Here is a 26,213-nt window from a genome sequence, read left to right on the forward strand (position 1 = left end):
TTACACTTGATAACACACAAAAGTTAGTTTCTCCCACGTGTCTCAATTGAATTTCCATTTGTGCCAAACTATTAAGTTCTAGTTAAGTTTTAAGTTAGCCTAAATTGTAAGTTCTGATAGGATTTTGAGTTTTTTCAGTGTTTGAAATAAATGGATGATACCTGCTGTATTTGACCACATTAGGCACCAGTGCTACTTGGTGTTTTATCCAGCAATGACTACCGGGCTAAAATTGACAGATAGCTTTATTATGTTTTTATTTTACACCCTCATCACTCTGCAGCGCTGTGTTTTTACAGATTAAATAAAGCCTGTATGTAAGACACGTTAGCCATGCATCGACAGTAGTCATAATTAATAGAAACCTTGCCCTCCGCAGGGCTAATGTTACTTTAGCAAGGTACTGTAACGTTAATCCTATTTATTAGCGCTGAGAAGTCTACTGCTTTAAGACGGCAGCTGTTTACTAACGCTGGCGAGTCGGTCATTTCGCATCTAATACTATATACTAGTACATGTGATAGCTATGAGACGCATCAGACGCTACCATCTTAGCATCATGTGGGCGTAGTTTGTAGCAACGTTGGCGTAGTTTGAAGCGGCTATCGGCTGCAGTCAGGTATTATTGCTTCTTCTTCTACGCACGTGACGTCAGCGCATTGTGCCGCATTAAAAGTAGTCCCGGCAAAACGTCAGGCTTAGCCCTGGCAAAATAAAATGATTACTCGAGGCGGAGAAAATGCCTCGATCAATTTTTTAAATCGTTTCAGCTCTACTTCATTGCTACTTACAACATGCTGAAAACAACTTCAAGGTAAATTGTGAAGGTAATTGAAAGAAGTGACATTTATACGATTATTCGATTAATCATTTAATTAATCATGCAATTAATCGACTATGAAAATAATCGTTAGTTGCAGGTCTACTATAGACCCTACTCACGTGACGTCACAGCCACGCCCCCGCGCCATGTTGTCCGGATACTAGTCATGTTAATGCATTAGCGCTTCGTAAATTCCTCCTATTATGGCGTGTTTTTCTGCTCGTTAACATTAATAATCAAAATGGTGAAGTCGTGTGTGGCGGTCGGTTGCAAAAACAGAGAAGATAGACGGAGAGACTTGAATTTTTACCGTATTCCGAGAGAGCCGAAGAGGAGACCGAGATTGACTGCTGCAATTCGACGAGAAAACTGGGCTCCAAACGACTACCACAGATTATGTAGTAGTCATTTTATATCTGGTAAGATGCATTTAATATATATTTAGAGGGTTTTGGGCTGACAACCACAATTAAGATCATTGCTAGGCTAATCGCCGACAACATACACTCAGACGTTGTGAATGAACTACCTGAAAATATATAATTATAAGAGGATAATCAGACAGTTGTCATACAATTAATTTACAATTTCACTATTGAGGTCAAAAGCCAAAAAATAAATTCAACTAGGGACAATTTGGAGTAGTGCTATCGCACTTCATATTTATTACGTATTATACAGTATATGTATATAGTTAGAGTGCTATCGCTAAACCATATAAACATTAAAAGCCCTAGCTCCATTGACAAATGATATGAAATACATTAGAATTGACAGTGGATGTTAGCAAGAACAAAAGATTTTGAATTGAAAATTTCGTAATTCACCTTCCAAGCACAAGATTCCTGCCGAATTTTCGTGTACGAGGACCTGTTTCACCCAACCAGCAACGTAGCATTTATAAGCCTCCAAGCTCTTAAAGTTTTTCAAACTTTCGTGAGAACAGGCTGATTTTGTGTGGACAAGATAGTTGTAAATATCAGGATATCAGATGTCAGGCGAAGCCAGCGGGTCGAAAAACATCGATTTAGGCATCAAATACGGATCTGGCGAATGGATAAACTGAAGCTTTTCCACGTAACGCCTTTTATGCAACGGATCCAATGAGTTTACAGCGTCAGATAACACCGGGGCTTCCATGAATTGCTCTATAACTTGCTCGACTAATTGAAAACAATGAGAATAGGTCTAAAAAAGAGGTACAATATGGCGGCCGGAAACAGCGACACGCCCATTTTGTGACGTAGGTGAGTAGGGTCTATAGTAGGGCTGGGCGATATGGCCTTAAACATGTATCACGATAAATTGAGCTGATTTATCTCGATAACGATAAATGACGATAAATTCGCCCAAGCGGACTGTTATATAATTTGAAAATCTGAATCAATGCATGAAATACAGATTAACTATTTCTTGTTGATTTATTTACCAGCATTCAATTTGATATACTGTATTTAACAATTGTACATGCAGTCTAAACATTAAATTTATAAAAATTAGGGCTGTCAAAATTATCGCGTTAACTGGCGTTAATTAATTTTTTAAATTAATCACGTTAAAATATTTGACGCATTTAACGCACTTGCCCAGCTCAGACATATTTAAATGTCACTAGAGTGACAGGCCCACCTGTTAATTGTGTTTTGCGGAGTTTTGCTGCCCTCTGCTGGCGTTTGGGTGCGACTGATTTTATAGTGTAAGTAATTATTGCCATCAACAATGGCGGGCTACTAGTTTATTTTTTGATTGAAAATTTAACAAATTTTATTAAAACGAAAACATTAAGAGGGGTTTTAATATAAAATTTCTATAACTGATTTAGAACTGATTTATTGTTATAATAAACAAATACAGTCCTTATGTACCGCATGTTGAAAATATATATCCATCTTGCGTCTTATCTTTCCATTCCAACAATAATTTAGAGAAAAATATGGCATATTATATAGATGGTTTGAATTGCGATTAATTACGATTAATTAATTTTTAAGCTGTAATTAACTCGATTAAAAATTTTAATCGTTTGACAGCCCTAATAAAAATGTATTGTAAGCAATAAGAATTCAAGTATGAACATTTATAACAGCGTGTATGACTTGAACAATGTACATTGTCAAAATCAATATGCCTGTGCAAACATGTAATTGTAACACAAATGACTTGCAGCTTGAACAGTACACTTCAAAAAGACAACTTATTGTTAATGGCTGCTGTGATATAATTATTAAATACAAGTGTTTACTTTATGGTTTAAGGGTCGTCCCCCCCCCCCCCCCCCCCCCCAGTGCATTTTTTTCATAAATGCACGCACAATAAAAATAGCTGGGGCCATTTCTCGGTCATTATAAGTTTCGCCGTTGGACTGTACTTCATGCAGAATTCTTTACCATCACAAAAGCTATCAGAGGAATCACACACACAGACAGATACAAAATAACGCCACATAGTAATTGCTAGATGCAGTCCGTGCCCAATCCACTCATTAAGTTCTGCCGTTTCGACAAGGTTAGAGCCTCTATCCGACTCCATAACGTTCATTTGTAGCGTTAGCCGCTAGCTAGCGTTAGCCTGGCTACCAGTAGAAAGCACTGAAAGCACTATCTCCGGAAATCGTGAGAACAAAGGAGGACAGCGGGTGAAAGCCCGTCTGGATGCCACCAAGAGTCTACTAAATGTCGGTTGAAAGTTTGGTGAACCTCCCTTAAGCCACACTCCATCACGTTTTGCTTGTAGCGTTAGCTGCTAGCGTTAGCTTACCGGGCTTTTGTTTGATTGGCTTCCTGATGATCACGTGACTCCCTACGTAAGCACATTCACTGTTTTCTTAAAGGGGAATGAACATAGACGAACAACACAGAATCAAAGCGGGATGAAAAGACTATTTTCTTGTTTTATTAATTTACCGAATTTACCGACATGGTCAAAATTACGTCGGTCATCGTTAAGAATTTCGGTGACGGTAAATTTTCGGTTTACCGCCCTGCTCTAGTCTATAGTGAGATGAAAAAATTTGAATATGCTATGTTAATAGATGCCTATTTAGCCTTTTGTTCTCCATTCTACCATTATTACTTTAACACATAATGTTTGTCTTGGTTTCTGATAAATTAGAAAATGCCCCTCAAGAATGCGACTTATATTTGTGTTTGTTTGTTTGTTTTTTACTCTTCATTGTACTTATTTTGGCTGATGCGACTTATACCCAGGTGCGACCTACAGTCCGAAAAATATACTAGTTTGCATACAGTGACTGAGGCAGCATCATATTAGCGCTTCTAAAAAGCAAAATGAACTCAAATTTTAGTGTTTCTCACCCGTGTTCTGATGGCCACCAGGACCGCAGAGGACGTCTCCGACAGTGCCCAAAAACATGCCGACGCCACAGCGGGTCCAACACAACAACCCGGCCTTGAGGAAGAACTCCACTCTATCCCGAAACGGCGGCAGTGACGCGGAGATCACAGAGCTCAATCAACAGGTTTAAGAATTTAGCCGTAAAACTGAATCTCTCCCTCGCCATTGATATTTTCCTTTTACAGCATATTTTATTCCGTTACCCCATTTTGGCTCTGCATTATCTGTTTGGAGTCAGCATGACAGTTGAATCACATTTTATTTTTTTCTCTTCGCTACAGTTGATGGAGTTGAAGCTGACTGTCGACGGGCTAGAAAAAGAAAGAGATTTTTATTTCAGTAAACTACGGGATATCGAGCTTATCTGCCAGGAACATGAGAGTGAGAGCAACCCGGTACTCAGCAGGATAATCGAAATCCTTTACGCCACAGAGGTACGAGTCTCCATTACAAAAGTCTCGTTAAAGGGGAATTTGTGGAATAACATCTCAGGGAGCTGCCATTTTGTACAATGTACAATGAATATCACACAAAAGACTGACTGTAAAGAGTGTTGTTTTTGGCAGCCCTTTTAATTTTCAAAGTTTACTAAAATGTTTTCGTCTGTAAATAAAAAAAATAAATAAAAAAAAGAATATAAATAAATAAAAAAATAAAGGTTTCCAACTATTTCAAATGAACATAGACAGACGAGCACATATTGTAGCGTCTATCTACAAAGAAAACGCCAACTTGGTGATAATACACTCATTAGGAAAACAGTAAAATATTTTCAATTAATTGTACCCACCTGGACGCCACGAGGTGTAAATGGAAAAAAAAATTGTCCAAGTTTAAAGTGATCCTCGATCTTTAAGATAAGTAATTCTTAAAAGATAAATGTTAGTATGAGTTATAATAATTTGATATTAAAACCCCTCTAAATTTTTTCATTTTAACAAAGTTTGTAAAATTATTTTAAGTGATAGGTCGCCATTCTTGTTACATCGCAGTGCGTGATGTCACTTGGCCCGTTGCCGAACTTTCAGCGTGTCACTCTTTGCTACCCCAACATGTTGTCGGTTCTGCCCTTCCAATTTGAACCAGATCGGAAAAGTGAAGAGCAGGACAGCACTGTCGGTCGTTCACAAGACAAGCAGCAAAGGCTAAATGAGAGCAGGAAATACAGTATAAGACGAGTTGGGAAAAACTGGTAATGTACTCGCGGCAAGTGCGTCTCAATGATAACGGAGCTAGAGAGTGTATGCTGTTGAGAACACCGGTTTACGTTCCTCAAGGTAAGCTATCGCGTTTTCAAACTTATCCCTGTTATGACGGCAAGCCGTTAATGTGGATCCAAAAACACAGACCAGGAGATCAATAGAGCAAATGTTTGTGTTTAATTAGTACAACAAAGGGCGCACGCTAGAAAACGCGGATATAACAAGTACAACTTAGGACGCACGCTAGAAAACGCGGATATAACAAGTACAACTTAGGACGCACGCTAGAAAACGCGGATATAACAAGTACAACTTAGGACGCACGCTAGAAAACGCGGATATAACAAGTACAACTTAGGACGCACGCTAGAAAACGCGGATATAACAAGTACAACTTAGGACGCACGCTAGAAAACGCGGATATAACAAGTACAACTTAGGACGCACGCTAGAAAACGCGGATATAACAAGTACAACTTAGGGAGCACGCTAGAAAACGCGGATATAACAAGTACAACTAAAAGAGCACCCAAGATGGCGTGAATATAACAGAGTACAAAATCCTAACTACAAAATCCAGAAGAGCACAAAAGTAAATAAGATCAAACCAGAACACGACCGAAGAACGTCGGAAGGCACCGAGGATGACGATGAGCACACAGCGGTAAGCAAGGCAGGAACAAGCATATGCAATAGTCCGACACTCGCAGACGGTGACAGGAGTCCTTAAATAGTGAGCGCTCCTAATGCGCCACAGGTGTGCGGCCACGGCCCCGCCCATCCAGCTGAATCAGATGCTGGAAAGAAAAAACAACTGAGAAGGCATACAGATATGACAATCCCAGTATAATTATGTAGATTTTTAGCATCCAGGGCTGTCGTGTGCTAACTGTCCTCATTAAATTTGTCATCTGACGCGAACAAATCCTGGAATCGAACGTAATCCATGTCTTGTACATTGTAACGCGTGGTAGGTAGGATACGTGAATAAAAGTACCAAAAGGGGGAGAAGCTTCTATCTATGCACATTTATTCACAAAAAATAATATTTCCACCTTGACCACTCGTCACTCGGGAGCTCAGCGGTAGACACACACGCGTTCCCAGACGAACTCCAACATAAAAGTAATGTTCATGTCAGAGTCACTGTCGTCACTGTCGTCACTGTAGCGTGCCATAGTGCTTTAATTATTTGGTATGATTTGGGGAAAACTCCCATGAAGAATAGTCAACAAAAAAGATAACAATAGTAATCCAAATCCGCGTTTTTTTTCACTCACTCGAAGATCCAGGGATTAGACCAATCCCATGATAACGTTGCAGCCGCGATCAGGCCAACGAATCCACAATATAGACGAATCCGAAAAGCCGCTGTGGGACTGTCGAATCCAGAAAATAGACGGATCCCTTACTTCACTAAGGATCCAGGAAAAATGTTCGTGCGCCAGTTGTAACGCGTGGTAGGTAGGATACATGCATACAGGGACCAAAAAGGAGAGAAGCTTCCACTTATGCACATTTATTCACAAAAAATAATAATTCCACCTTGACCACTCACGTCACTCCCCTTGTTTCAATTTGACAGGAAATTGCATCCAAAAGCAGCACATCGTGGCATTTTACTTCGCGAGTTTAGGCAACAATACGCAATTGTTGTATAAGCTACACATTTGGAAAGATCCCCTTTACATCGTCACTGCGAGCCCGCAAAACATGGCACCAACTGTCGGTCAAAATGTGTTCTAAATATTATAAAATATTGCCACTGATTTAACATTTTATGTGTTTCTAACGATATATTTTAGTACAAGAGAACAATTGTGGTTTACTAGAGCCTACATGTATTTAAGGAAGAGTATCACTTTAAGACAGGGGTTCCCAACCTATTCCACTAAGGCACACTGTGGGTGCAGGATTTCATTCTTACCAAACAAGATGACAACACTTTTTCCCCAATCTGGTGTTTTACAAGTGCAATCAGTTGATTGCAGTCAGGTGTGGCTTGTTTTAGCAGAAGCCTCATTGGTTCAACTGTCTCTGCTGGATCGGCTGGAACAAAAACCAGGACCCACAGTGTGCCTTGAGGACTGGGTTGAAAACCCCTGCTTTAAGAGACCGCTTGCCATGAGCATTAGCCTATTGCTAGCGCGAATTATATGCTAACGCTACAAGTTACATTTAAGCCCCTATCACATACACCAGAACACAGTTTAAATCCCAGGATTTAAACGGACAGGTCTTGTATGTGAAAGCAATTTCCCGGGTCGACTGACACGGAGCTTATGCGGACATTTGACAGGTTGATTCTTAGTAAAATGTCCGGGACGAGGCGTATGTGAAAGCAAGCGTTAAATTCCTGGGTCACAGCATGATCGCTGATGACGTAAATATCATGGCGGGCCGATCGTCACTTCCTCTGTCTTCGTAGTAAGATGAAAAGCGGTAAACAAACATCGCAATTATCAACATAGCAAGTTGGAACTAGCTAAATTAAACTGAAAACATAACGAAATTAAATTACTACTGGACCGTGGAGCTGAGGAAGAGAGTCCATCTTTGGAAATGTGTGGTTTATTTTGTTGCCGATGTTGGGGCAACTGAGGAAACAAGGTTGTACCTCAAAGCAGAAAACAACGGAAGGATGTCTTCAAGGGTTTATTAAATACAAAGAAAAATACACGCATTCGCGGAAAATGGGGAATAACACAATGGGTTTATGACAGTAGGTTGACTGGGATCAATAATATTAACCTAAGCGGTAGGCAGAGAGCTGATAAGGCAAATACACTCAAATACCAGCACATCGTAGGGTATTTCAAAACAGGGTGGCAGACAAACAAGCTAGAAATGCACGAAATTCGAGACTACAAGATGTCGAATGGCGCCCAGCAAGTTAATATCTCGGCACCCTTCTTTTGGATCGCTTGGGCTTAAATAGTCTTGATGAGCTTTAATTGGCTGCAGTTATGACGTCGGGAACGCTCCCACAACCGACTCTGTAACAAAACACGATTTGACCAACATTGTGCCGACAATGTCGACCAAAAATGACATTATGTCCGGGTTATGAAATCGCACCAACAGCCCTGCACAGAGAGCGCCAGTGGGCTACACGGGACAAGAAAGCACGGTTTGCCTTTCGAATAAAAGTGAATTTCGCCGTTTTAACTCAACAGTTAGCCATGTTCACTGGGGTCTTGGCAGGTGCACTAGCCTGTTACAGAAGATGGCTGAGTCCTGTCCTCCTCCTCTTTTTGCCTATAGTTATTGCGTGCGTGCGCATGTGTGTTTAAAAAAATTCTGAAAGACTTTATAATGTTACTTTAAATGGGTTTTAATTGTATCTTCAATAAATGTGCATTCTTTTGTCAAACACACTTAGTAATTGAGGTTAAATTTGATGTTCAGTGCTTCATTTGTTTATTTTGATTCAATATTATCTAAATAATGGGTGGGCCAAAGTATTCATTTTCAGTTAAAATGGCATTAAAAACGGTCTTAAAAGTCTTGAATTTAGATTTATCAATCCTGGGGGGACCCTGTTGGTCAATACCAAAGGTTCATCTGAATACTTTGTTATGTACCCTTTGTTGGCAATAACAGAGGCCAAACGTTTTCTGTAATCATTAGATTATTATTAGCAATTATTAGAACATGGAAGACATACAAGACCACTGATAATCTCCCTCGATCTGGGGCTCCATGCAAGATCTCACCCTGTGGCGTCAAAATGATGAACGGTGAGCAAAAATCCCAGAACCACACGGGGGGAGCTAGTGAATGACCTACAGAGACCTGGGACCACAGTATCAAAGGCTACTATCAGTAACACAATGCGCCGCCAGGGACTCAAATCCTGCAGTGCCAGACGTGTCCCCCTGCTGAAGCCAGTACACGTTCAGGCCCGTCTGCGGTTCGCTAGAGAGCTTTTGGATGATCCAGAAGAGGACTGGAAGAATGTGTTATGGTCAGATGAAACCAAAATAGAACTTTTTGGTAGAAACACAGGTTCTCGTGTTTGGAGGAGAAAGAATACTGAATTGCACCTGAAGAATACCATACCCACTGTGAAGCGTGGGGGTGGAAACATTATGCTTTGGGGCTATTTTTCTGCAAAGGGACCAGGATGACTGATCTGTGTAAAGGAAAGAATGAATGGGGCCATGTATTGAGATTTTGAGTGAAAATCTCCTTCCATCAGCAAGGGCATTGAAGATGAGTGGGTCTTTCAGCATGACAATGATCCCAAACACACAGCCAGGGCAACAAAGGAGTGGCTTGTAAGAAGCATTTCAAGGTCCTGGAGTGGCCTAGCCAGTCTCCAGATCTCAACTCCATAGAAGATCTGTGGAGGGAGTTGAAAGTCCGTGTTGCCCAACGACAGCCCCAAAACATCACTGCTCTTGAGGAGATCTGCATGGATGAATGGGCCAAAATACCAGCAACAGTGTGTGAAAAGCTTGTGAAGAGTTACAGAAAACGTTTGACCTCCGTTATTGCCAACAAAGGGTACATAACAAAGTATTGAGATGAACTTTTGGTATTGACCAAATACTTATTTTCCACCATGATTTGCAAATAAATTCTTTCAAGGGATCCTCTATTTTTAAGACAAGTCATTCTTAAAACATAAATGTTAGTATGAGTTATAATAATTTGATATTAAAACCCCTCTTAATGTTTTTGTTTTAATAAAGTTTTTAAAATTATTTTAAGTGATAGGTCGCCATTCTTGTTACGTCGCAGTGCGTGACGTCACTGGCCCCGAATGCCGAAATTCCAGCTTGTCACTCGTTAGCTTTCCCAACATGTTGTCAGTTCTAAACTTCCTATTTGAACCAGATCTGAAAAGTGAAGAGCAGGACAGCACTGTCGGTCGTTCACAAGAAGAGTTTCAGGGAAAAATGCGTGCAGCAAATACCTGATAAGACAAAAGTTGGGCAAAACTGGTGATGCGAGAGAGTCCTGTTGGGAACCCCGGTTGGGAGCGAGAGTGCATGCTGTTGGGATTCGGGAACTCCGGTTTTATTAGCAGATATTCAAAGTAAGCTTATTGCATTTTCAAACGTTTTCCCAATATAATTATTAAAGATACACGATAATATCGGTCGCCGATAATTATCGGCCGATAATGGCAATTATGACGTCACACAGATATTCCAGATAATAAAAAATTCAACCGATAATGCAATCCGATAATTATATACTTGATTTAGCCTCCAAATGTGCACAACCGAAGAATTCAGCACGCCGCCTCCTCAACCCCTCCCCTCTCTGAAGCCCCTGAGGGAGGAGGCGGAGTTACACGACAAGAAATAGTTGAATATTATGGCGGCTGTTACTAAAAAAACAACGCGCTCGCCATTTGCGAAACATGTACCGCAGAAGTTCCACGAGGCCGAAAGAAAGCGTCCTCATTCAAAACCACTAACCCAGCATCCATTTAAAACTGCATCACAAAGATTTTTGGAACGAATACCAGGCTGCTGCTGCTAGCGGGAATGCTAAAGCTATTGTAAACACTAAGTTAAACTAGGGGCTTGTGACGATACAGGGTCGGGTTGTTTGGGAAAGCAGCCCAAGGCGGGTGGTAAACTCGCATCTAAGGCTAAACACCGGCACGACTGGAGACCGATAGTCGGCAAGTAGCCGTCTTCCGACGGAGCCCGCGGCTCTGGCCGGTCCGGCGGGCCGCCGCCGTCTCGCCGTTGACGGGGCGGGCAGAGCCCGGTTCCCCGGCTTCAGGACCTCCGGCGAACACCCCGGTTTCTTGAGCGTTCCCTCACGGCATGTGAGCAGAGCCAGGCCCCGAATACGCCGCGGCAAACCAGCCGGTGCGGGCGGATTATCCGATACGAACGTAGCTGCCGCCGAGACGAGACACGATTTTTTTTTTTTACCGAAATGACCCGAGAGCCAAAGCCCTGGATGAAAAAATAATGCAGTTTATACGACCACCATTCTTCATGAAAACCATGCCAATCACATTTTCACCACTACATTTGGAAAAGTGATGTCCAGTAAGCAAGCTTATCATGACGGCACAGTGGTTAGATGATAATTTAAACATGGAGAAAACGAAGTCAGCCCGTCAATAATGCATTCAGTATGTAAAATGACGAGCGGTCAGATGACTTTGTAATGCTGCCTTTATTTTCGGCTTAACAAAACTCAGGCACAAAACAACACGCACGGAGATGCGAGCTCCAACTGCATCCAAATAGTACTGCTGTTTATCAGTTTAGCTGCTGTAAAGCGAATGTCGCGACTCGTGAGTGCCGCAAATGTAAACAAAGCGCTGCAGAATGGGTACATGACATCTCGCTCTTTTGAGTTAATCATTTTCACAGTGTGCAACAAAGCATATAACATTAGCAATCACTTTTCAAATTAATTTAACTTATTTGTCTGCTCAATTACAGTCACAGTAGATAATCTAAACTTATTGGCACTTATTAACACTTATTAATTTAAATATGCACATTCCTGTTGTAATGAAATAACAATAATATTCTGTAGCCACAAATATTCAAAATCTTTTCTTCTTCCAAGTTTTTTTTAGGATTAAGTATAATAATGTATTGCTTAAAATGAGATTATTTTCAGCTAGCTATTTTTCTTCCAAGAAATCTGAGAGAAATGGCAGGCAGATAATTTAACTTATTTCCAATAGATTTACACTTAAAACTGACTAGTTTTAAGGAAGTGTGTTTTGCAGTGTATTAATGTTATGTTAGGAATGGCTTACTTTTAAAGGCATTTTTGTGCAACTTAGGTATTTACTCTGTAAGTAATTGTTGCCAAAAGTTTATCATAACACAATGTCATTATTTAGATGTTGGAATTGACGACTTGTTCATATTTTATGTTGAAAAAAAAAGAGCAATAAATTATATTTTTGTACAGTAATATTTTTTGTTTAAAATTTTACATAAATCTTTTAATAGAATTATCGGCTTAACATTATCGGTTATCGGTAGGAATGAGGAGGAAATTATCGGTTATCGGTACCGGTTGAAAAATGTATTATCGTGCATCACTAATAATTATGTAGATTGTTAGCATCCAGAGCTGTCGTGTGCTTTACATACAGTACAGGCCAAAGAGCACACCTTGTGTAATCCAGGTCTTGTACATTGTAACGCGTGGTAGCTAGGATACGTGCATAAAAGTACCAGAAAAGGGAGAAGCTTCCACTTATGCACATTTATTCACAAAAAATAATATTTCCACCTTGACCACTCTTCACTCGGGAGCTCAGCAGTACGCAAACACGCATTCCCTGACGAACTCCAACAATGTTGTAAGGTCCACGTCAGAGTCACTGTCGTCACTGTAGCGTGCCATAGTGCTTTAATTATTTAGTATGATTTGGGGAAAACTCCCACGAAGAATAGTCAACAAAAAAGATCGCAGTACTAATCCAAATCCGCGTTTTTTTACTCACTCGAAGATCCAGGAATTAGACCGATCCCATGGCAATATCGCAGCCGCGATTAGGCCGTCGATTCCATAAAATAGACTGATCCGAAAAGCCGCTGTGGGACCGACGAATAAAAATAAATGGACAGATCCAAAACCATTATTGCAGATGCGATGGGACCCTTACTTGACTGAGGATCCAAGAAAAATGTTCGGGCGCCAGTTGTAACGCGTGGTGGGTAGTATACATGCATACAGGGACCAAAAAGGGGGAGAAGCGTCCACTTATGCACATTTATTCACTAAAAATAATAATTCCACCTTGACCACTCACTCCCCTTTTTTCCATTTGACTGGAAATTGCATCCAAAAGCAGCACATCGTGGCATTTTACTTCGCGAGTTTAGGCAGCAATAAGCAATTGTTGAACACACTACACATTCGGAAAGATACCAGTTACGTCATCACTGCGAGCCCGCAAACCATGGCGCCAACTAACGGTCAAAATATGGACTAAATATTATAAGATATTGCCATTGATTTAACATTTTATGTGTTTCTAACAACATATTTTAGTACAAGAGAACAATTGTGGTTTATTAGAGCCTACATGTATTTAAATCAGAGGATCACTTTAAAAATCAAACAATGTGACTGTTTTTTTTCCCACATTCTGTCTCTCATGGTTGAGGCTTACCCATGATGACAATTACAGGCCTCTCTAATATTTTCAAGTGGCAGAACTTGCACAATTAGTGGTTGACTAAATACTTATTTGCCCCACTTTATGTACTCAGAGCACGTAGGGCTCAAAAGGAGAGGAAAAAAATTAGCGGCTTACAATCGGAAAAGTACTTTATTTTGATCGCTGTGCTCCTTGTTTGTTCCAGGAGGGCTTCGCGCCTCCAGAAGATGAAGAACTTGACGAACAAGCCCACCTGGACCAGGATGAATACTGAACACAGCCCTATCGCTCTCCTCTTTCGTTGTTTGATTTCTACTTTGTGCACGCTCTTACCTATTAAAATCACTGGCCACCTTCCCACCCCTCACTTATAACTTCATTCCCCATCCTCATCACATGTTACTTTAAGCCGTCAACCAACCCACAGCCGTACGTCAACACGGTTATCACCGAGAAGACAGGTCTGTAAATACAGTAAACACGTTTTGGATTTTTGCTCGATAAGGGGTTACAGTATTTATTTTGCCTTGGGTGCGTGGCGTCGCAGCACTTTTGAAACGCACCGCAACAACAATAACAACAACAAAAACTCAAGTGACTTTTTGATAGCAGTTTTTCTTATTTATTTAACTTATAGTTTTTGGATCACCTTGTAGCAGAAACCTGCTGTACGAGAAAACTTGACGCGAAGCTTTTTTGGTTTCTGCTCGAGCGGGTTTATAGTACGTAGAGGGACAGTACTTCGACGGATGGGATCGGAACGTAATGATTATTATGATTGACCAGCCACATATCTGAGCATGAGAATGTGATACATTGACTGTGAATGAGTGATATTTTGTAAAAATGTATTTCATGTGGATATTCTGTCTTATGTCATGCTGGTAAATGCAACATGTTTTTTTTTTTGGTTAGGCTAATGACCAGTCAAAGGTGGCAAACATTATAACTCGTATGCATAGATTGCCAAATGATGGAAAGAATTTGGATTTGAGATGGTTTAAGTCACTAATCATACAGTCATTGGGTGATCTATGAAAATGTGACTTCATCTAGGTCTGGGCAGGCCAGATGTTAAATGCAACATTTCATTTTTTTAGTCTGTTACAAGGTTGACAAGATTCAATTCTTTAGCTGCCATTGACGTGGATAGATGTCCAATCCATTTGAACAAGGAGGGGCTGGCAGCAATCGAATGATCGGATATCTGTTGCCGTCAATAGCGGTCGTTTAAACAAGTCTCCGTGTTGCCTCCTGTTTTGCTTCTTTTTTTTTTTTTTTTTTTTTATTCATTTTGCAAATCGCTTGAGAAGTGAAATTCATACACAGCATAAACATCATGGACGGAACGGAACGCTCGTCATTTGGAGTTTTCAATAAACAATTGTGAAATTAATTGTCCTCTTTTTGTAAGGATTCCCTTGAGACATATGACTGCATAAAACTGTGAACTACATATAAAATGGCATAGTATAAGTTTTCCATTCTCTTCTTTGGGAACCATAATTTTTACGGTAGGTTTTCGTCGATGAAAATCAGGGTAGAAAAATATGGATACTGCAAATTAGAAAAAAAAAAGCTGTTCAATATGTAACCGATAGCTGAGATTCAAGCATACACCATCACCAATTTGGCTGTTTTTGACATTTTTGTTGTTTTTTTTTGCTCAAAGACTTAACATTGTTTTATTGGAACATTATCGAGACAGATTTATGTATCAATACGCCACTGGTGCATACCAATAAATTTAAACAGCAAACTACGGTGGCACTTTCTATTAACCCTTAGTCAGGCACCTACAGTATTTTACTTACTTGCTGCTATTGACGGCACTAGACGTCCAATCCATTTTGACTGGGAAACATTGGCAGGAAATGATCGCTGCCAAATGGCATTGAAACATGAGCATTCATAGTCAATCCTCCAAGTTTAAATGAAATGGTCTTATTGTTGTCAAGAGCGGACAATGAGTTACGTTTTATGTATGTATGTATATATATATATGGCAGAAAACACAGACGAGACTGAAAAAGCATTTTCTGCTCTTGCACTCCTTTTTAAAAGAAACTGCTGTATTTTAAGCCAAAACAACTGTTGTGTTCGATAGAACAATATGTCTATATTCCACCATAGCAGATTCATGGCGTATCAAGCCCCCGAACTATTTTTAATTTGTCCGTTTTACCCTGGAAATCCCAGTTTACAGATGTCGCGCAACCACTTTTGTTTGAACCCAGCCATAAAACAAAGGTAATTAATGATATTTATATTTATTTTGAGAAAAGTCAATTTTTGACTTTTTTGTAAGGGGGGGGGGGTACTTACGAATTTTTTCAAAATATCAAAAACAGTCAAAAAACACTTTTGGGCCTAGGAGCGCCGGGAAACGTTCTAAAAACATGTCAGGACTCTCGGCACAGCCCAAATAGGCCAAAACAGTTGACTTTTGAGAAAAGTCAATTTTTGACTTTTTTGTAAGGGGGGGTACTTACGCATTTTTCAAAATTTCAAAAACGGTCAAAAATCATTTTTTCACCAAGGAGCGCCAGGAAACGTTCTAAAAACATGTCAGGACTCTCGGCAGAGCCCAAATATGCCCAAAAAGTTGACTTTTGAGAAAAGTCCATTTTTGACTTTTTTGTAAGGGGGTGTACTTACGCATTTTTCAAAATTTCAAAAACGGTCAAAAATCATTTTTTCGCCAAGGAGTGCCAGGAAACGTTCTAAAAACATGTCAGGACTCTCGGCACAGCCCAAATAGGCCAAAACAGTTGACTTTTGAGAAAAGTCCATTTTTGACTTTTTTGTAAGGGGGGGTACTTACGCTTTTTTCAAAATTTCAAAAACGGTCAAAAATCATTTTTTCGCCAAGGAGCGCCAGGAAACGTTCTAAAAACATGTCAGGACTCTCGACACAGCCCAAATAGGCCAAAACAGTTGACTTTTGAGAAAAGTCCATTTTTGACTTTTTTGTAAGGAGGGGTGCTTTCGCATTTTTCAAAATTTCAAAAACGGTCAAAAATCACTTTTGAGCCTAGGAGCGCCGGGAAACGTTCCAAAAACATGTGAGGACTCTCGGCACAGCCCAAATGTGCCAAAAAAGTTGACTTTTTTGTACGGGGGGGTACATACGCATTTTTCAAAATTTCAAAAATGGTCAAAAAAAAAATGTTTGTGCCAAGGAGCGCCGGGAAACGTTCTAAAAACATGTCAGGACTCTCGGCAGAGCCCAAATAGTTGACTTTTGAGAAAAGTCAATTTTTGACTTTTTTGTAAGGGGGGGTACTTACGCTTTTTTCAAAATTTCAAAAATGGTCAAAAAAAAAATGTTTGTGCCAAGGAGCGCCGGGAAACGTTCTAAAAACATGTCAGGACTCTCGGCAGAGCCCAAATATGCCCAAAAAGTTGACTTTTGAGAAAAGTCAATTTTTGACTTTTTTGTAAGGGGGGGTACTTACGCATTTTTCAAAATTTAAAAAACGGTCAAAAATCATTTTTTCACCAAGGAGCGCCAGGAAACGTTCTAAAAATATGTCAGGACTCTCGGCAGAGCCCAAATATGCCCAAAAAGTTGACTTTTGAGAAAAGTCCATTTTTGACTTTTTTTAAAGGGGGGGTGCTTACGCATTTTTCAAAATTTCAAAAACGGTCAAAAAAATGTTTGTGCCAAGGAGCGCCGGGAAACGTTCTAAAAACATGTCAGGACTCTCGGCAGAGCCCAAATATGCCCAAAAATTTGACTTTTGAGAAAAGTCCATTTTTGACTTTTTTGTAAGGGGGGGCACTTACGCTTTTTTTCAAAATTTCAAAAACGGTCAAAAATCATTTTTTCGCCAAGGAGCGCCAGGAAACGTTCTAAAAACATGTCAGGACTCTCGGCACAGCCCAAATAGGCCAAAACAGTTGACTTTTGAGAAAAGTCCATTTTTGACTTTTTTGTAAGGGGGGGTGCTTTCGCATTTTTCAAAATTTCAAAAACGGTCAAAAATCACTTTTGAGCCTAGGAGCGCCGGGAAACGTTCCAAAAACATGTCAGGACTCTTGGCAAAGCCCAAATATGCCAGAAAAAAAAGACTTTTGAGAAAAGTCCATTATGGACTTTTTTGTAAGGGGGGGTACTTACGCATTTTTCAAAATTTCAAAAACGGTCAAAAATCACTTTTGAGCCAAGGAGCGCTGGGAAACGTTCTAAAAATATGTCAGGACTCTCGGCAGAGCCCAAATATGCCCAAAAAGTTGACTTTTGAGAAAAGTCAATTTTTGACTTTTTTGTAAGGGGGGGTACTTACGCATTTTTCAAAATTTCAAAAACGGTCAAAAAACACTTTTGGGCCAAGGAGCGCCGGGAAACGTTCTAAAAACATGTCAGGACTCTCAGCACAGCCCAAATATGCCAAAAAAGTTGACTTTTGAGAAAAGTATATTTTTGACTTTTTTGTAAGGGGGGGTACTTACGCATTTTTCAAAATTTCAAAAACGGTCAAAAATCATTTTTTCGCCAAGGAGCGCCAGGAAACGTTCTAAAAACATGTCAGGACTCTCTGCACAGCCCAAATAGGCCAAAACAGTTGACTTTTGAGAAAAGACCATTTTTGACTTTTTTGTAAGGGGGGGTACTTACGCATTTTTCAAAATTTCAAAAACGGTCAAAAAACACTTTTGGGCCAAGGAGCGCCGGGAAACGTTCTAAAAACATGTCAAGACTCTCGGCACAGCCCAAATATGCCAAAAAAGTTGACTTTTTTGTAAGGGGGGGTACTTACGCATTTTTCAAAATTTCAAAAACGGTCAAAAATCATTTTTTCGCCAAGGAGCGCCAGGAAACGTTCTAAAAACATGTCAGGACTCTCGGCACAGCCCAAATAGGCCAAAACAGTTGACTTTTGAGAAAAGTCCATTTTTGACTTTTTTGTAAGGGGGGGTACTTACGCATTTTTCAAAATTTCAAAAACGGTCAAAAATCATTTTTTCGCCAAGGAGCGCCAGGAAACGTTCTAAAAACATGTCAGGACTCTCGGCACAGCCCAAATAGGCCAAAACAGTTGACTTTTGAGAAAAGTCCATTTTTGACTTTTTTGTAAGGGGGGGTGCTTTCGCATTTTTCAAAATTTCAAAAACGGTCAAAAATCACTTTTGAGCCTAGGAGCGCCGGGAAACGTTCCAAAAACATGTCAGGACTCTTGGCAAAGCCCAAATATGCCAAAAAAAATGACTTTTGAGAAAAGTCAGTTTTTGACTTTTTTTTAAGGGGGGGGGTGCTTACGCATTTTTCAAAATTTCAAAAACGGTCAAAAAAAATGTTTGTGCCAAGTAGCGCCAGGAAACGTTCTAAAAACATGTCAGGACTCTCGGCAGAGCCCAAATATGCCCAAAAAGTTGACTTTTGAGAAAAGTCAATTTTTGATTTTTTTGTAAGGGGGGGTACTTACGCTTTTTTTCAAAATTTCAAAAACGGTCAAAAAACACTTTTGGGCCAAGGAGCGCCAGGAAACGTTCTAAAAACATGTCAGGACTCTCGGCAGAGCCCAAATATCCCCAAAAAGTTGACTTTTGAGAAAAGTCAATTTTTGACTTTTTTGTAAGGGGGGGTACTTACGCTTTTTTTCAAAATTTCAAAAACGGTCAAAAAAAAAATGTTTGTGCCAAGGAGCGCCAGGAAACGTTCTAAAAACATGTCAGGACTCTCGGCAGAGCCCAAATATGCCCAAAAAGTTGACTTTTGAGAAAAGTCCATTTTGGACTTTTTTGTAAGGGGGGGTACTTACTCATTTTTCAAAATTTCAAAAACGGTCAAAAAACACTTTTGGGCCAAGGAGCGCCGGGAAACGTTCTAAAAACATGTCAAGACTCTCGGCACAGCCCAAATATGCCAAAAAAGTTGACTTTTTTGTAAGGGGGGGTACTTACGCATTTTTCAAAATTTCAAAAACGGTCAAAAATCATTTTTTCGCCAAGGAGCGCCAGGAAACGTTCTAAAAACATGTCAGGACTCTCGGCACAGCCCAAATAGGCCAAAACAGTTGACTTTTGAGAAAAGTCAATTTTTGACTTTTTTGTAAGGGGGGGTACTTACGCATTTTTCAAAAACGGTCAAAAATCACTTTTGGGCCAAGGAGCGCTGGGAAACGTTCTAAAAACATGTCAGGACTCTCGGCAGAGCCCAAATATGCCCAAAAAGTTGACTTTTGAGAAAAGTCCATTTTTGACTTTTTTGTAAGGGGGGGCACTTACGCTTTTTTTCAAAATTTCAAAAACGGTCAAAAATCATTTTTTCGCCAAGGAGCGCCAGGAAACGTTCTAAAAACATGTCAGGACTCTCGGCACAGCCCAAATAGGCCAAAACAGTTGACTTTTGAGAAAAGTCCATTTTTGACTTTTTTGTAAGGGGGGGTGCTTTCGCATTTTTCAAAATTTCAAAAACGGTCAAAAATCACTTTTGAGCCTAGGAGCGCCGGGAAACGTTCCAAAAACATGTCAGGACTCTTGGCAAAGCCCAAATATGCCAGAAAAAAAAGACTTTTGAGAAAAGTCCATTATGGACTTTTTTGTAAGGGGGGGTACTTACGCATTTTTCAAAATTTCAAAAACGGTCAAAAATCACTTTTGAGCCAAGGAGCGCTGGGAAACGTTCTAAAAATGTGTCAGGACTCTCGGCAGAGCCCAAATATGCCCAAAAAGTTGACTTTTGAGAAAAGTCAATTTTTGACTTTTTTGTAAGGGGGGGTACTTACGCATTTTTCAAAATTTCAAAAACGGTCAAAAAACACTTTTGGGCCAAGGAGCGCCGGGAAACGTTCTAAAAACATGTCAGGACTCTCAGCACAGCCCAAATATGCCAAAAAAGTTGACTTTTGAGAAAAGTATATTTTTGACTTTTTTGTAAGGGGGGGTACTTACGCATTTTTCAAAATTTCAAAAACGGTCAAAAATCATTTTTTCGCCAAGGAGCGCCAGGAAACGTTCTAAAAACATGTCAGGACTCTCTGCACAGCCCAAATAGGCCAAAACAGTTGACTTTTGAGAAAAGACCATTTTTGACTTTTTTGTAAGGGGGCGTACTTACGCATTTTTCAAAATTTCAAAAACGGTCAAAAAACACTTTTGGGCCAAGGAGCGCCGGGAAACGTTCTAAAAACATGTCAAGACTCTCGGCACAGCCCAAATATGCCAAAAAAGTTGACTTTTTTGTAAGGGGGGGTACTTACGCATTTTTCAAAATTTCAAAAACGGTCAAAAATCATTTTTTCGCCAAGGAGCGCCAGGAAACGTTCTAAAAACATGTCAGGACTCTCGGCACAGCCCAAATAGGCCAAAACAGTTGACTTTTGAGAAAAGTCCATTTTTGACTTTTTTGTAAGGGGGGGTACTTACGCATTTTTCAAAATTTCAAAAACGGTCAAAAATCATTTTTTCGCCAAGGAGCGCCAGGAAACGTTCTAAAAACATGTCAGGACTCTCGGCACAGCCCAAATAGGCCAAAACAGTTGACTTTTGAGAAAAGTCCATTTTTGACTTTTTTGTAAGGGGGGGTGCTTTCGCATTTTTCAAAATTTCAAAAACGGTCAAAAATCACTTTTGAGCCTAGGAGCGCCGGGAAACGTTCCAAAAACATGTCAGGACTCTTGGCAAAGCCCAAATATGCCAAAAAAAATGACTTTTGAGAAAAGTCAGTTTTTGACTTTTTTTTAAGGGGGGGGGTGCTTACGCATTTTTCAAAATTTCAAAAACGGTCAAAAAAAATGTTTGTGCCAAGGAGCGCCAGGAAACGTTCTAAAAACATGTCAGGACTCTCGGCAGAGCCCAAATATGCCCAAAAAGTTGACTTTTGAGAAAAGTCAATTTTTGATTTTTTTGTAAGGGGGGGTACTTACGCTTTTTTTCAAAATTTCAAAAACGGTCAAAAAACACTTTTGGGCCAAGGAGCGCCAGGAAACGTTCTAAAAACATGTCAGGACTCTCGGCAGAGCCCAAATATGCCCAAAAATTTGACTTTTGAGAAAAGTCCATTTTTGACTTTTTTGTAAGGGGGGGTACTTACGCATTTTTCAAAATTTCAAAAACGGTCAAAAAAAATGTTTGTGCCAAGGAGCGCCGGGAAACGTTCTAAAAACATGTCAGGACTCTCGGCAGAGCCCAAATATGCCCAAAAAGTTGACTTTTGAGAAAAGTCAATTTTTGACTTTTTTGTAAGGGGGGGTACTTACGCTTTTTTTCAAAATTTCAAAAACGGTCAAAAAACACTTTTGGGCCAAGGAGCTCCAGGAAACGTTCTAAAAACATGTCAGGACTCTCGGCACAGCCCAAATATGCCCAAAAAGTTGACTTTTGAGAAAAGTCAATTTTTGATTTTTTTGTAAGGGGGGGTACTTACGCTTTTTTTCAAAATTTCAAAAACGGTCAAAAAACACTTTTGGGCCAAGGAGTGCCAGGAAACGTTCTAAAAACATGTCAGGACTCTCGGCACAGCCCAAATAGGCCAAAACAGTTGACTTTTGAGAAAAGTCCATTTTTGACTTTTTTGTAAGGGGGGGTACTTACGCATTTTTCAAAATTTCAAAAACGGTCAAAAAAAACTTTTGGGCCAAGGAGCGCCGGGAAACGTTCTAAAAACATGTCAGGACTCTCGGCAGAGCCCAAATATGCCCAAAAAGTTGACTTTTGAGAAAAGTCCATTTTTGACTTTTTTGTAAGGGGGGGTACTTACGCATTTTTCAAAATTTCAAAAACGGTCAAAAAACACTTTTGGGCCAGGGAGCGCCAGGAAACGTTCTAAAAACATGTCAGGACTCTCGGCAGAGCCCAAATATGCCCAAAAATTTGACTTTTGAGAAAAGTCCATTTTTGACTTTTTTGTAAGGGGGGGTACTTACACTTTTTTTCAAAATTTCAAAAACGGTCAAAAATCATTTTTTCGCCAAGGAGCGCCAGGAAACGTTCTAAAAACATGTCAGGACTCTCGGCAGAGCCCAAATATGCCCAAAAAGTTGACTTTTGAGAAAAGTCCATTTTTGACTTTTTTGTAAGGGGGGGGTACTTACGCATTTTTCAAAATTTCAAAAACGGTCAAAAAACACTTTTGGGCCAGGGAGCGCCAGGAAACGTTCTAAAAACATGTCAGGACTCTCGGCAGAGCCCAAATATGCCCAAAAATTTGACTTTTGAGAAAAGTCCATTTTTGACTTTTTTGTAAGGGGGGGTACTTACACTTTTTTTCAAAATTTCAAAAACGGTCAAAAATCATTTTTTCGCCAAGGAGCGCCAGGAAACGTTCTAAAAACATGTCAGGACTCTCGGCAGAGCCCAAATATGCCCAAAAATTTGACTTTTGAGAAAAGTCCATTTTTGACTTTTTTGTAAGGGGGGGTACTTACGCTTTTTTTCAAAATTTCAAAAACGGTCAAAAATCATTTTTTCGCCAAGGAGCGCCAGGAAACGTTCTAAAAACATGTCAGGACTCTCTGCACAGCCCAAATAGGCCAAAACAGTTGACTTTTGAGAAAAGACCATTTTTGACTTTTTTGTAAGGGGGCGTACTTACGCATTTTTCAAAATTTCAAAAACGGTCAAAAAACACTTTTGGGCCAAGGAGCGCCGGGAAACGTTCTAAAAACATGTCAAGACTCTCGGCACAGCCCAAATATGCCAAAAAAGTTGACTTTTTTGTAAGGGGGGGTACTTACGCATTTTTCAAAATTTCAAAAACGGTCAAAAATCATTTTTTCGCCAAGGAGCGCCAGGAAACGTTCTAAAAACATGTCAGGACTCTCGGCACAGCCCAAATAGGCCAAAACAGTTGACTTTTGAGAAAAGTCCATTTTTGACTTTTTTGTAAGGGGGGGTACTTACGCATTTTTCAAAATTTCAAAAACGGTCAAAAATCATTTTTTCGCCAAGGAGCGCCAGGAAACGTTCTAAAAACATGTCAGGACTCTCGGCACAGCCCAAATAGGCCAAAACAGTTGACTTTTGAGAAAAGTCCATTTTTGACTTTTTTGTAAGGGGGGGTGCTTTCGCATTTTTCAAAATTTCAAAAACGGTCAAAAATCACTTTTGAGCCTAGGAGCGCCGGGAAACGTTCCAAAAACATGTCAGGACTCTTGGCAAAGCCCAAATATGCCAAAAAAAATGACTTTTGAGAAAAGTCAGTTTTTGACTTTTTTTTAAGGGGGGGGGTGCTTACGCATTTTTCAAAATTTCAAAAACGGTCAAAAAAAATGTTTGTGCCAAGGAGCGCCAGGAAACGTTCTAAAAACATGTCAGGACTCTCGGCAGAGCCCAAATATGCCCAAAAAGTTGACTTTTGAGAAAAGTCAATTTTTGATTTTTTTGTAAGGGGGGGTACTTACGCTTTTTTTCAAAATTTCAAAAACGGTCAAAAAACACTTTTGGGCCAAGGAGCGCCAGGAAACGTTCTAAAAACATGTCAGGACTCTCGGCAGAGCCCAAATATGCCCAAAAAGTTGACTTTTGAGAAAAGTCAATTTTTGACTTTTTTGTAAGGGGGGGTACTTACGCTTTTTTTCAAAATTTCAAAAACGGTCAAAAAACACTTTTGGGCCAAGGAGCTCCAGGAAACGTTCTAAAAACATGTCAGGACTCTCGGCACAGCCCAAATATGCCCAAAAAGTTGACTTTTGAGAAAAGTCAATTTTTGATTTTTTTGTAAGGGGGGGTACTTACGCTTTTTTTCAAAATTTCAAAAACGGTCAAAAAACACTTTTGGGCCAAGGAGCGCCAGGAAACGTTCTAAAAACATGTCAGGACTCTCGGCACAGCCCAAATAGGCCAAAACAGTTGACTTTTGAGAAAAGTCCATTTTTGACTTTTTTGTAAGGGGGGTACTTACGCATTTTTCAAAATTTCAAAAACGGTCAAAAAACACTTTTGGGCCAAGGAGCGCCGGGAAACGTTCTAAAAACATGTCAGGACTCTCGGCAGAGCCCAAATATGCCCAAAAAGTTGACTTTTGAGAAAAGTCCATTTTTGACTTTTTTGTAAGGGGGGGTACTTACGCATTTTTCAAAATTTCAAAAACGGTCAAAAAACACTTTTGGGCCAGGGAGCGCCAGGAAACGTTCTAAAAACATGTCAGGACTCTCGGCAGAGCCCAAATATGCCCAAAAATTTGACTTTTGAGAAAAGTCCATTTTTGACTTTTATGTAAGGGGGGGTACTTACACTTTTTTTCAAAATTTCAAAAACGGTCAAAAATCATTTTTTCGCCAAGGAGCGCCAGGAAACGTTCTAAAAACATGTCAGGACTCTCGGCAGAGCCCAAATATGCCCAAAAATTTGACTTTTGAGAAAAGTCCATTTTTGACTTTTTTGTAAGGGGGGGTACTTACGCTTTTTTTCAAAATTTCAAAAACGGTCAAAAATCATTTTTTCGCCAAGGAGCGCCAGGAAACGTTCTAAAAACATGTCAGGACTCTCGGCAGAGCCCAAATATGCCAAAAAAGTTGACTTTTGAGAAAAGTCAATTTTTGACTTTTTTGTAAGGGGGGGTACTTACGCTTTTTTTCAAAATTTCAAAAACGGTCAAAAAACACTTTTGGGCCAAGGAGCGCCAGGAAACGTTCTAAAAACATGTCAGGACTCTCGGCACAGCCCAAATAGGCCAAAACAGTTGACTTTTGAGAAAAGTCAATTTTTGACTTTTTTGTAAGGGGGGGTACTTACGCTTTTTTTTCAAAATTTCAAAAACGGTCAAAAAACACTTTTGGGCCAAGGAGCGCCAGGAAACGTTCTAAAAACATGTCAGGACTCTCGGCACAGCCCAAATCGGCCAAAACAGTTGACTTTTGAGAAAAGTCCATTTTTGACTTTTTTGTAAGGGGGGGTACTTACGCTTTTTTTTCAAAATTTCAAAAACGGTCAAAAAACACTTTTGGGCCAAGGAGCGCCAGGAAACGTTCTAAAAACATGTCAGGACTCTCGGCAGAGCCCAAATATGCCCAAAAATTTGACTTTTGAGAAAAGTCCATTTTTGACTTTTTTGTAAGGGGGTGTACTTACGCATTTTTCAAAATTTCAAAAACGGTCAAAAATCATTTTTTCGCCAAGGAGTGCCAGGAAACGTTCTAAAAACATGTCAGGACTCTCGGCACAGCCCAAATAGGCCAAAACAGTTGACTTTTGAGAAAAGTCCATTTTTGACTTTTTTGTAAGGGGGGGTACTTACGCTTTTTTCAAAATTTCAAAAACGGTCAAAAATCATTTTTTCGCCAAGGAGCGCCAGAAAACGTTCTAAAAACATGTCAGGACTCTCGACACAGCCCAAATAGGCCAAAACAGTTGACTTTTGAGAAAAGTCCATTTTTGACTTTTTTGTAAGGAGGGGTGCTTTCGCATTTTTCAAAATTTCAAAAACGGTCAAAAATCACTTTTGAGCCTAGGAGCGCCGGGAAACGTTCCAAAAACATGTGAGGACTCTCGGCACAGCCCAAATGTGCCAAAAAAGTTGACTTTTTTGTACGGGGGGGGTACATACGCATTTTTCAAAATTTCAAAAATGGTCAAAAAAAAAATGTTTGTGCCAAGGAGCGCCGGGAAACGTTCTAAAAACATGTCAGGACTCTCGGCAGAGCCCAAATAGTTGACTTTTGAGAAAAGTCAATTTTTGACTTTTTTGTAAGGGGGGGTACTTACGCATTTTTCAAAATTTAAAAAACGGTCAAAAATCATTTTTTCACCAAGGAGCGCCAGGAAACGTTCTAAAAATATGTCA

At 39.9% G+C, this 26,213-nt stretch overlaps 1 protein-coding gene across 3 annotated transcripts in view; it reads left to right on the top strand.

The window, feature by feature from the left end:
* Positions 1 to 15,739, top strand: part of LOC130931079 (microtubule-associated protein RP/EB family member 3-like) — a 29,526-nt gene extending 13,787 nt beyond the window's left edge. Inside the window, exons 5-7 of one of the 3 annotated variants that reach the window (XM_057859566.1) lie at positions 4,159 to 4,301; positions 4,459 to 4,611; positions 13,692 to 15,737. In XM_057859566.1, the coding sequence (XP_057715549.1) occupies positions 4,159 to 4,301; positions 4,459 to 4,611; positions 13,692 to 13,760 (365 nt within the window). In that variant the 3' untranslated portion in view covers positions 13,761 to 15,737. Of the gene's footprint in view, positions 1 to 4,158; positions 4,302 to 4,458; positions 4,612 to 13,691 lie in introns of all 3 variants that reach the window. The other 2 variants (XM_057859564.1, XM_057859565.1) reach the window with 2 other exon arrangements.
* The last annotated feature ends 10,474 nt before the right edge of the window (positions 15,740 to 26,213 follow it).

This window comes from Corythoichthys intestinalis, chromosome 15, assembly GCF_030265065.1.
Source record: "Corythoichthys intestinalis isolate RoL2023-P3 chromosome 15, ASM3026506v1, whole genome shotgun sequence".
NCBI lineage: Eukaryota > Metazoa > Chordata > Actinopteri > Syngnathiformes > Syngnathidae > Corythoichthys > Corythoichthys intestinalis.